We start from the raw sequence: 13396 nt of genomic DNA on the forward strand, positions 1-13396 counted from the left end.
GCTGTGTGGTCTAATCCATTCTGGCCCAGTAGTGTTGACTGTCTTTAAGGAGAATAAAACCCAACAAATTCTAAGTGATAGCCTTACTAAAACAAATTAGAGCCGGTCAAAAATATCTTGAAATTACTCCTATTTGATTTAGTAAGGAAAAAAAATATCTCCATATTTTGCAGTTTCCTTGCTGGCCATTCTCGCATGAGAGTTGCCATTTGGATTAAAATAGTGATGTCATAAAAGTACAACTTGTGAGATACCCAATGTAGGACACTCACATGCGAAATACATGACAATGGTTTCCTAAAAATTGACTTTTTTTGTAATGCATTCAAATAAATGGATCAAATTTTCATTGTGAACAGTGGTCTACGAGAGTGTAGGCCTATGGAGCCTATGGCAAACAATAGCTCTTTACAAATTTGTATCAAGGCCTACAAGTTGTGAAGTTTGGAGAGCATAATTGCCTATTTATACCATGATGGGATGGTTGTTAGTTTCTTGTCTTTCCTCTCCTCTTAAAAATGCATATCATGTGCAGATCCTCCCCCCCCCCCCCACCTTCCCCTGGTTGTACTCAAAACTGTGTAGAAAGACCTACACCATTAAACCGAGCACCACCGCCATCATTTTGTTCTATCTATAGACCAAGGTTTCCTTAGTTTGCTCAGGAAAATGCAAATTTAATATTATTAAGTTGTTTGACAGCATCACTCAGTCCGATCTCATTAAAGAAACATTGTTTCTAAAGACTGAGGCTTCCTTGGTTTCTTTGGGAAAATGAAAAACTAATTATGTTTAGTTGTTTGATATATCATCACACAGTCTGATTGTATGTAAATGATATCTCTAGATAATAGTTTTAGTGTCAATGCGATAAAGGGAATTTAATCATGAAGCTAGCTAGATTAACCAAAATTGTCCGTTCAGAAATAATTTGACAGCTAGGTAGACAATCGTGTTAGCATCCAAGAAAGGGGTTCTAGCTAGGACATCTCTTAAAGTACGTCTCTGCTCACTGATGTAAAAGTTTGCTCTCCAAATAGTATTCTTTCAAAATACTTTGTTAATCAAATTGGAACCTCTATGTGTGAGTCTAAATCAAATTCTTACTGATATTTAGACTGACTACAGTGTGAGTCAAAAAAAAGTTTACACCTAGAAAATTGCTAATTATTAAAAAAAAAATCATCTATGAACAGTAAATTATTATACATCTTATGAAAGAGTATTTTTTCCCAAATCATTTAGTATCATTTTGTGTGGTATGTGTTCACGCTTGGATGAACAGAAGGCATTGTTTGCGAGAGTGCAAAAATCGACTTGCGCCAAAGTTGCTTATGTGATGTTTAAATAAAACAATTGGGATTTGGGTATTAAATCGGTTTTTGCAGATCCAAATAACATCCCTCACAAAATTAATCATGCCACACATATCAAATATCGAATATCAAATATCAACGAACATTGTGTGCGCGTGTGTGCGTATGTGTGACTTTGTTTCTGTAAAAAGAGTATGCAATGCATTTCATTTGATACATTCAATTCATTCTCTCACTCCGCCAATCCCAACATGTACATACTGTAGGCATCACTTTGGCGCAAGTCGATTGTGCACTCTTGCAAACAATGCCTCCTCTTCATCGAAGCGTGAACACATACTACACAAAAATGGTACCAAATGATTTGGGATAAAACACTCTTTCATATGATGTATAATAATTTCCTATTCATAGATTTTTGAAATAACTAGCAAATTTCTAGGTGTAAACTTTTTTTTGACACACACGGTATGTAGGCTTTACACTGTTTTCATTTACCACTTGACTGCTATTGGCTTAATATGCGTTCATCCCCCTGTGCTACTCGCACTAACATCATTAGTGGGACTGAAACATCACTGCTGGATCCTTTTTTTTTAAAGAGCGCCAGCTACTGTTCAAGACCTGTATAACGTCATTGCAGTGCTAATTACACAGTAGGGCTAGGCATAATATGCAGTGCTTCAGTCTTGAAAGTACAATGCACTAAGCACGTACATTTACGTGGTACGTACAGGCATGCGAGAGCGGGAACACGTATATGGTCTGCGGTCGAGTGGTTAAAGACACTCAGTAGTCAGCTCTCATAGGGAATTCAACGTCGTTTGGGTGTTTACCCAATAACAGGTACCTTCGGGTTCATGACCATTAGACCTTATGTAATGCTTTGCTTTTCCGTCACCCAAAGACTCTTTAGGGAGAGATTAGGGGCGAATTCATGACTGGCCAACGGGTTTGCTGTGTGCAGATTTGTACTCCCATTAATGGTATTTCTACCAAGTCTGGTGTCAGTGAATTATGGCTTTCTACACATGGAAACTGACAAGTGACTCCCTTTAAAGGGACTTGGTCACATTGTGCAGATGAGATAAAATGGTGCTAACGTAGTGATTTCACTGCTAGATGTTCAATTAAAGAGAAACTGAAAGTTTGAGTGAAAACAGACCATAATTAATGATAACAATTGGGAAAAACTGATCTGATCAATTCCTGAATTCTCCCAACTATATTATTATAATTTAATTTAATTTAGGTCAATATAAATCGTCTCATAGCAATAAATTGGCTCTATATACCATTCCAAACATTTATATGTGGAACTATTGTTTAGAGCCTGTTTGGTGTTTTATTTTCATGGAAAATTGGGTGGGAAAATTCAAAAATTGGTTGGGAGAATTTACTGTTAGAGGGCGTCGCACAGTGACGCCTTCAGAGAAAACCATGAATACCTTTGTTTGAGAATTTTTGTTCAGGATTTTTGGCATGTTAGAGGGTTAGTCCGGTAGAAAAAATTACACTGTTTTTCTATCAATCCTGAACAATGTAATACCAAGTCACTTTAATGAGATATATGAAGGAAAGGGAGAGAGAGGGCGTGCAGGAATAAATATACATTCTACTTCAAACAAAAATCAAGGCAAGACCAATAGAGAGTGAATTCATGGTCTCATCAAATAATTCAGTATTGAAACATCATTATGATGAGAGAAGATGGGGAGAAGAGGTAGAGAAAAAAGACATAGCGACTGAGAGAGAAAGGACGAAGGTATAGAAGAAAATTGTTTAACAATTTTAACAGGAATACTTGACAATTCATTACATAGTGCAAGCAAGAGAAGTAACAATAAAACCGATGGTTATCACAACAAAATCTAATATTCATGGAGGATGGATAATTTTTTAAATATTAAATAGTTATGAGTTTATGTTTATATCAATGAAACCAATTAAGTTGGCATCAAAAAATCTTTTACCTATCTTCTAGATTAATTCAAGCATTTCAAATATATGTCTAACTGATCATAAATGCATCCTTAATCTGGGAGTGCCATGTTTAATTTGGATAAAAGATTTTTTTTAAATCACTTCATGGTTTGACACAATCAATGTCAGTAGTGATTCCGTGGACAAATTCACTATATGAGATTGATTTTGTGACAAAATCAATTATTTGGAGTGTACATGGCGCTCCAGAGCGCATAGTTCGAAGTAGAAGGGGAAGTGACATGGAAATGTTGACATCTAGTGCAGTGATCTTTGTTGAGTAAGTATGCTTAATTGTTTCTTTTATAATTGACCTAGGGAAAGGATTGGTGAAATCAAAATTGATTGATGTGTAAAATTGTCACTTCTGGCATTTTTCCTAACCCTGGCATTTTAACCTCTCACACTTTTACACCAAAGAAATTTTCCTTGGTAGTTGCCAGGGGGGGGGGGGGGGGGGGGGGAGGTAAATTGTAAATTGTCCAAAGGGTACAATGTAGTTGTCCAGTGATTTAAATCGTGCAAACCCTGCTACCCAGGGACACTAATAATATACTCCTCTGTATTTATCTCATTATTGTTTATCTTTCAATTGCATTTTGTGTTAAAGATACTATGTCCCTTTTGCAGCCGACCTCAAATTCTGTAGAACTTTCAGGAATTATGAATATGTCATGTATGTCCTATCTGTGAAATTTAAATGTTAGCAGTGTCCTAATATTCAAATTATGCAACAACAAAAAACGTTCACTTGCTAGACTTCACTGTCAGACACTATTGAGTGACTGACTGGCTCTTTTCTTCTCTGGTAATAACATACATAAAATTAGCTGTAAAGGGTACATGAGCATTTGTCTACATCAATAACCCACTTCTAGTAATGGCCAACATTTAACTGATTGAATCTTTGCGCAGAACAAAACGCACGACCATTCGGTACAGCGGTCTGAAAATCAAGACTATTAATAGTCGTTATTTTCCCACTTAAAGACATTTTCAAGCCCCCATTTTTTTAGGGAAGTTCTAAACTAGTATTATCTTTCAAATGCCGTTGGAATTTAACTTTTCATTTTTTTGGCCTGCAAATGGGATATACAGTGTAGTACCTTTAAGTGATGTAAAATTTAACATCTTCCATTTTGTAAATTCCATAGAGGGGCCATGCAGAATCGACTAGCAAATACATGTGCTATTTTCTGGAAGTTCATAAGTTGACCTTTGTTACCTTGACCTTTGACCTATTTACTCCAAAAACTAATGAGATTCTCTTCCTATGGTGATACATACTATCATCAAGTTTAAAGGTCATATCTCAAGGACCGGGTTCTAGAGATATCCCGTTAATGAGAAAGTGGGTCGGACGCACGGACAGCATGCACCAGAGTGAGAGCACCTTGCTTCGAGAGGAAACATCTGATTTTACTCATGCACCTGATTACTGCCATTGCTGATTTGCAAACGGTTTTTACATGTTCTTTCAAGGTGATGTGCTGGTCAAACATGACCCCCAAATTTCTGGCTCAAGGCACAGGATTAATGTGGCAGTCACCGACATATACCCTAGATAGGGAGGGATCTTGACGAAAGTTAGATGTGAAATGGATAACTTCAGTTTTGGAATCATTCAAAGACAATTTGTTTTTCATTGCCCAAATCTTCACCTCAGTTATGCAGGCTTTTAACCTCTCTAATGATTCTTCACATTCACTATGCTTGAACAAGATATACAATGTGCGTGTCATCTGCATAAAGCATTACATTTACACCATGAGATGTTACGATGTCTTCCATTGGCTCTGTGTACATTGTGAAGGCAAGGGGCCCGATGACGGATCCTTGTGGAACCCCATGTTTATCATGGTAGGTTTGCGAAGAGGCATTTTTTATCATAACATGCTTTCTGTTTTCCAGGTATGAGGAAAACCATCGAAGAGCCCTTCCTCTGATTTCAAAGTAGGATTCCATTTTTTCAAGCAGCAGATCCTGGTCAATCGTATCAAATGCTGCGCTAAAATCTAGCAGCACCAGTACCGCTTCCTACTAACTGATGATGTGCACCTAGCAGGCAGCCCTTTAGTATCTTCTCAAATTTGTTATATTTTTTGGTTCATGATCACGTCCAATAGTTTGTGTAGTAATCAGTGTCATCAATAAAGATGAACATTATGAACCTTATGAACCTTATGAACCTGATAGTGTGGACCTTGCAGGACTGACTTTGAGGGATTTAGTGAATTAATATTCCTGCATTTAAAAGTGTAATTTTTTCACCTTTTTTGGATTGGATCTATGTATATGCTATAATCCTTGAGAAGATATATTCCTCTGTCAAAAAAACCAGCATTATTCAAGAAATAGGTTAGTTTGAAATCTGTCTGGCCAGTACGTTGCAGACCACCTTATGTGTGTCTGCATCAGAAACAGATTTAGTTTTTAAACATCTGTCAGATCTGGCCACTGAAGAAGAGTGTGACACGAACCGGTTTCTTTTCTTCTATTTTTTTTCTTTTTTTTGGACAATTCATCGCCCTCCGCCTGCCGGATGGAGGGTTTTTTAGGCCGTTTTGGGGGTTGTTCACATTCTGTCGAAAGAACCACCATATATGAGATATTGAAAGGAATTACAGAAAAGTAAAATGTAGATTAGAAAAAGGAAGAGATGGTAATGGAATTAACTTAAATTAAAACTCAAACATATATCACAATTGTGGATGAACAGCTCACCTTTGATTCTTTTCCTTTCCTTGCAAGTGTTTCAAAAAAACAATGATGGAATGCGCCATGAAGAAAAACTGCCTTCAAGGAAGGCATGGAGCATATCATCTCTGCCACATCAAGTGACATAGTAGGTCCACAATCTCTATGAATATAGAGATCAACCTGGATAAAATGATGAAGTGATTACTGATGAGATACAGAATATAGATGTTCACTTGGATGTAAGCCATACATGAGTAACCTACATGAGCGGTTGCCCTAAATTTGCTGCTAGAACTACAGAGAGTAAGAGGGAAAAGGAAATAATTAAGGGTACAGGCTGAAGAACTATTGCCATGACATTTCATATCAAATTCCCTTTTTGCGTCAGTAGGAATATCTCATCTAGGTTTACCATGTAATAAACAGACAATCCTTAAAAAAATTTAAAGGAGAGTATAAGTCTAAGAACAGGTTTCAAAGGAGATTATTTAAGTCCACACCATACCTTTATCATTTCTAAATGTTAATAACAATACAATCACTAAATTAAAAGGGTGGATACAGAGCAAAACGTTAGGCTCGCAAAGGAGAAAAGAAGAAAAAATGTTGATACTTCCTGTACATTTATTATTGGAATGGGCCTGCTGCGATGTCCGTGCACATTTTTATGTTTAACACGAGGCTAGAATCCACTATAGGTCACTTTTAAGGGGCATACTGATGATATGCGCTATTTATAGAGGCAAGTGACAAATCCTGCTAGCTGATTGCGGGACACCGGTTCCGGATCGGTGCAAGGTCATCGGGACCCGGTTTATAAAAGTCCTGACATGACTCAGGCCTACTACAGACTTCCTAACAAATTACTCTAAATAGTGAAAAAGTTGCTCTTAATCTTAACCACACAAATGGTCCTTCAAAATGCAATCTTCATACTCTAAATATTTAAGTCCGAAATCGACTCTTTCAACGATCGCTAAAGAATTACCTTTAAATTTGTTTTATCAATTTCTTTCTGTATGAAATTTTTACAGCATCTTTATCTTTGCATTGCACATATTTCTGTTGAATTTCACACATCAATAGTCATGCATGATATGAATAGCATGCTCTAAAGTTCTGAAAATGGATTTATATGGGGCCATAGCTCCATCATGCCTAGCTTTATCAGTACCCTTTTTTGAAGATATACACTTTTCACCAACAACAACAAAATTCATCCTACCACTTACTGACTTTGCGAAAAATTGCTCTTGAAAACCATACTTTTCAGAATAATTCCTAAAAAACTTCAATATGTATGAGTTCAATTTGCAAACTTGAATGTATACCAAGGTAGACCTAAGAAACTTGGCAGACATGTGTATCAACCTACTTGACAACCGACTGCCAACTTTGGTAAAATTTCATGACATCGATCATCACAAATGACACAGTTAATTATGAAAATATGCTGAATTTGCTATATGCATCACATCTACAATGCATGACATGCTTGTAGTACCTTAGTTAGGATGACAATGTTGTTTTGGGGGGAAATCAAATCAATAGCTTTGGATTGCTATAACTTTTTATTGAAACGAGATATACACCTTTCCTTTTCACAGAGTATTATCCTTATATATTGGCAAATTCCTGGAAAGTTACAAAAAAGGCACTTCTCTGATTTTTGATAAAATTGAACATTTCGAGAAAAAAAAAATCTAACTTCTTTTTTTAAAACTTTTTGAACTTAAATTTGCGATTGAATTAATCAAATTGGTATCAAAATGCAGATAATTTAATTTTCTTTCATATGACACCAAAGTCATGGTGGTTCAAGGTTCCCTTAAAATATAATTAACAAAATACTATTTTTCATCATCAAAAGGACTGCTCTTTTGACGCCTCCTCCGAATGAGGAGTGTTCGCTACAAATTATTTAAAAAAAACCTCTGAAATACTGTGTATTATGTTAAAATCTTATATACAAGATGTGCATAGTCTGACTTTGGCCCTCCGCTTAAGAGGATCATCAATCTAATTGCTTTATTTATCTGCTCAAAGAAATAAAAATACAGGCATCAATGCATGCATGCATATCATCACTAATTGCAGTTCTAGAAAACAAATTATCACTGTTTAAACCTCCTTGATGCACCTTTCCATAATTATACTGTTGTACAGTAAGAAAATTGCAAAAAGACGTAATAAAAGAAAATGGATGTACTAATTTTGTTTATCAAAATATGTTCAAACTTACCACATGTGGTCCAACTTGAATGAATGCATAACCAGCTACAGTGTGTGCTGTCGTGTCTGTGAAAATGATCAGCACAATCTCCTCTGATGACTGCACCCTGTCCTTCACCAAGGCTGCTACATCTGGGTCCTGACTCTCAAAGGCTACATCAACAATGAAAGGTAACTCTTTACATATGGCCAATGAATCCCTGTTTACTCCCTGAAGCATAGACTTCATTACATGGGTTGCAATACTTTTGTTCTGTGACACAGTGAAGTACAGTAGATACCTAAACTCCCCCTTCCTTGGCAGCACTACTTGCTCAATCAGCCTGTTGAATTCATTACGATCCGATTCATACAGGGAAGCAAGATGGATTCCAGCCATGTACTCCTGAAACAGTTTGTGAGGGAAAAAGACTGGCAATTGCACATAAGAATTTCCCTGATGTATGTCCATGCTAGTGGTAATTCTGTCCTCCTGAGACAAAATCCCAACCCTACAGGCAGTGTCCTTGGATTCTGGGCATATTTCGAAATCATCTTCACCAAAAACCAAGGTATTTTCTAGCAAACCGTTGAGGGCCTGTTTGGCAATTGGTCCAAGGAGCTCATCAATTTTTTTCAAAGAGGCAAGAAGTGAGGGGCTGCCTACTTTCTTCACCTCTTTCTGAGCATAATGTTCTTTTAGAAAGGCAATCATTGTTTTTAATATTTGAGAAAAAGTTTTCAGTGATTTCATTTCCTTTAGTTTTTGCTCACCAAGTTCTTTCCACATAAGACACAACATGGCTACATATATAGGATAGTGGGCCATGTTTTTAGATATGACATCATTCTCATGGGTGAACTGGATAAGCTGATTTGCTTTATCCTCATTCATTGGAAAGTATTTGTGAATGTAAACTGACAAATTCTCTCTGTTGAAACCCTCAACATGAATGAATGTGTAGAGCTTCATCAGATCACCATCTGATCTAATCTCTACTGCCCTCCAAGGGCGAGTGGTAACCAAGACTGGGCAAGAGGCAAGTTGATCTGAACAAAGAATATCTACAAGTCTAATATCACCAGTCTCAGATGAGCTTTCACATGCCTCTGAAGAGTCGACACTTGGCTGTGATGGCCTAAGTTGTATTTGATCAGTAGACTGTGATTTGCAGGATTTTGGCTTCATGATTTCGCCACTGACTTCGTCTAGCCCATCAAATGCAATGAATACCTTATCAGGATTTGACTGAATATAGTCACTAATCTGAGAAACCGTTGCTGGATTGTTTTTGGCCAGATAAGACTTCACAATCTTGCCAATAGTATGTTGCTTAAATTCACGTAGAGGAACAATCAAGACCCACACAAAGTGACTAAAATGCCTCCCTTCAATCCAGTCCCAGGCAATCTTAGCACAAAATGTAGTTTTTCCAGCCCCTGCCTCTCCCTGAACCATGATCCGCTTGGGGAACTCTCCATTGACTTTGAGATCAAGGATATCATTGTAATCTAGTATTCGTTTCTCTGTCCTATGTTCTTCTAGTAAGATGAGATTAGTATACATGTCTTGAAACTGCACAGTGGAAGCAGGATTGAGAGGATCAGCTCTGATCTTACAGACAGTTGACCTGTACTTGAACTTGAAATCATTTGCACACCGCTCAACCAGTTCAGGAGAAAGTGGTTTGGTCCGAGATCCAGCAGAAGGAGGTTTGGTCTGTGATTCGAGCAGTCTTGATGGCCCTCCTAAAAATACATAGATAATCCATATTCACATGATTACACATAAACATGTATTTTGATACATCTGAAAAGATTTTAAAGGCATGAGGCTAATAGTGTGACCTACAAATAGGTGCATGCACTCAAGTAAAGACACAAAGTCCTACATGTTTGTCTGAATTTGTATGAAGTCATGAAGTCAATTATGCATCCGTGCATGGGCAGATGCATAATTATAGTTATCATAATTAAATGACGCAAAAGAATATAATTTGTTTGAAGAACATGTACACATAAAGAAAGCTGACAAACATTAAATTCTGCTGTCACTCAAAGAACTTGTACTATACTGGTGTACAGAAAATATTTAAGATTAACAAAGTTAAATTAGTAAATTACAAAAACATACATGGGGCCTGAAATATTTGACACTTCTGTAAATTGTGGTCAATGTACATGTATAGAACACAGAGCATCATTCACTTTATCTAGATGGTAAAAACTTACTTTACTTTCATGCATGGTTTTCTATATCTTCTGTTCACATAGCAAGACTGCAATAATTAATATCTGTTTACCTGTGCTGTTTGGTTCATTGAGTAATCTGTCTGATAAGCCACCCAAGTCAATCTCTCGTAGTTTGTCTGCCAAAAGCTGCCGTTTGTTTGAGTGTGGAGGTTGCTGCATGACATTCCATTCCATGAATACCCGCAAAAATGCATTGGTATAGTTATTCCACTTCTGAATCAGGATATTCTCTAGCTGAGCATAAGAGAACCCTAGGGATATCCCTACAGCCTCATAGTAAGATGGTTGGATATCATGGGCCAGCTGCAGGAACTCCATGTCACTGACATTACTGTAAAATGAATAATATATCAATTGGGTATAATAATATAGAGAACATCCTATTGCCTGAGAAGTTATCATGTGATACTCAACAATTTGTATTACATGCGTGCTTGAGCATGCAATATATAACAGCCTAGGAATATCAGAATATAATGCCTGTGATATTAACAATTGAAAGATATTGGCCCAAGTTGCAGGTCAGGGCAGTATTGTTCTGTCAAGGGTAATTATGCCAAAAAAGCAGAGTTAGGCAGTAAATACAATAATGATGATGATGATAAAATAATAATAAGAAAAGGATTACTATACCACTTGTCAAAATAATAATAATGTTTACAAATTTTTACATGTATTATCATTACTACAATAGATGATGATGATGATTATTATCATTATTATTATTTTTATTTTTACAACTATCATCATCATCATCATCATCATCATTATTGTCATAATTCTCATTACTATTACCTTCATCATCATCATAATGATAATCTGTATCATGCATAATATATATGTAATCACTATGTTTGTTCGATAACATGATGATTTCAAGTGTCACATTGATCTCATTCATGACTGACCACATTGAGTGGTTTGCCTTGTTTAAGGAGGTTGAGTTTTGGGAAAGGTGACAAAAAATTGTGAGCTTTTTCACACTTTTTATGTTAGTGTGGAAGAGTATCATAGAACAAAAACTTCCCTGACTGAAAAAGACAGCTCTTCAAATGCCCTCATTTTTTAAAAATTTTGTTTTTGACCACATGCACTTTCCCTACATATGCTTGTGGAGTTCCATATATACACATTACTGTGTCCAGCTAGTACATGTACATGTGACTTTTAGCAAGACTGGGCAAAATTATTATTTTGACAAATCCAAACACCTCACAGTATACACCAATACTTACATGTATGTGCTACATGATCAACCTTTCAAATCGCTTCCACACCGTTTCTTTCGCAATACAATCATGTAACTGTAGGTCCCGGTTTCATAAAACTTGTTATCAATCAAAAATGCCTAACTTCTATGACATTTCTGATCTCAGGCTCTCAGCAGAACAAATGCCACAATAGACCAGTTCACGGTTAGCACATCTCTGCAATGACCCCGAATATCCACAGATCTTCAAAACATGAAGAGGTCCCACTTTGTAAATTTTGAAATAATCACTCCTACATCGATGGTGTATCATGGAGTGCACTGCTTATGCATGAATGAATAATGATTACATAACTTCATGAGCACATATCCGGTATTTTGTCTCCATATTTTTCACAATTTGTTCTGCAATAACCTTTATCTGCTCATGCTCAGACTGCAACCGTGAACTGGCTTATTCTAGTAGCTTATAACAGTTATTGTAACTTGTTATTGATAACAAGATTCATGAAACAGGGTCCAGAACTCAACGTCATTGTTAAACCAGAAGGCGCTTCTAGTATGTATATTATATGCATACCTTACTGCAGTGTTAGGACCTGGATTGGTTTCAACGTCACCAGATCTCATCAAGAGGATCAGGAGCAGATAGAGAAGGCAGAATCCATCCATGGTGTAAGATGTCCTTCTCATCACTCGACAGAAATGTAGTCCTCTGGAAAAAGGTGATATGACACGGGCAACAATATCTGAAAACAACATTCAAAAATATAAATATTACATACATAAAACAGATGGAATAACTATCCTTCAGAGTTTCAATTCACTACATCTATTTAATAATAGCTTAAGGTTTTGGGGGCTTTTGACGCCATAAACTTTTCGCCCCTGCCTCCTGAAACCCGCCTTCTTCTTCTTCCTTGTTGAGTACAGACCTCTTTACAGAGTATAATCGTACTATGCTGGGGGTGTGTGCAGGTGGACCACTACACCGGGGTTTCCCCCTGCTCTAATACGAATAGTGCAGTGGGTTCTTAACGTGCAAAGGTAGTGACTCTTCTCTACACGGGGCCTCCATTTAACGTCCTATCCGAGGGACGAAGTGTTTTCCACTTAACATAACCTGCGTCTATGAACAAGGGAAGGGGCACGTTAACACACAACGCAGGCTTCAGTCATCCGCCTTGGTGGGAGTCGAACCCGGGATCTGTGGTTCGACAGGCGGACGCTTTACCGACTGAGCCAACTCGCCTCCTTTGGAGAGAATGGCTGGGACCAGCCAAGAAGCTGTGCCTCGCAGGGTTAATATTCACGAAATGCTATATTTGGGCAGAACACAATGATGTTGTGATTTTGTTTTTAGTAGACAATCAGGGCACACAGGTTTCTTTCACAGCATGCAATGAGCATCATCATGTATTGCACCATATTTATAGAGATCCCAGGAGTGCATTCAAGGCCCCTCGGCCCAGCAGCTGCAAGAAGAGGCACAGGAATGGAATCAAATTAATGCATAAATCTTTGTTAAGCGCCTCGTTACAAATTATTTCATTCACCCGTTACAAATAATTTTATTTCAATAGTCAGAATGTGAATTGCAAACATTAGTTGTTGCTACATTGTAGGTAGGACAAATATTATTTTTTGTCCTAACTAACAACATGGAATATAATTCATGCAATTTGCATTCCGACTATCACTATGAACATGACGGACAAAGAAA

General features: G+C 37.1%; 1 protein-coding gene across 1 annotated transcript in view; it reads right to left on the reverse strand.

The window, feature by feature from the left end:
* The window catches only part of LOC105439149 (NACHT, LRR and PYD domains-containing protein 12-like), a 35381-nt gene extending 23021 nt beyond the window's left edge, over window positions 1-12360 (reverse strand). Inside the window, exons 1-3 of the mRNA XM_030977738.1 lie at window positions 12254-12360; window positions 10514-10794; window positions 8242-9959 (exon numbers count right to left, since the gene is read on the reverse strand). Of these exons, the coding sequence (XP_030833598.1) occupies window positions 8242-9959; window positions 10514-10794; window positions 12254-12345 (2091 nt within the window). The 5' untranslated portion in view covers window positions 12346-12360. The remainder of the gene's footprint in view (window positions 1-8241; window positions 9960-10513; window positions 10795-12253) is intronic.
* Between the last annotated feature and the right edge of the window lie 1036 nt (window positions 12361-13396).

Source organism: Strongylocentrotus purpuratus, unplaced genomic scaffold, assembly GCF_000002235.5.
Source record: "Strongylocentrotus purpuratus isolate Spur 01 unplaced genomic scaffold, Spur_5.0 spur5_scaffold_1, whole genome shotgun sequence".
Lineage (NCBI taxonomy): Eukaryota > Metazoa > Echinodermata > Echinoidea > Camarodonta > Strongylocentrotidae > Strongylocentrotus > Strongylocentrotus purpuratus.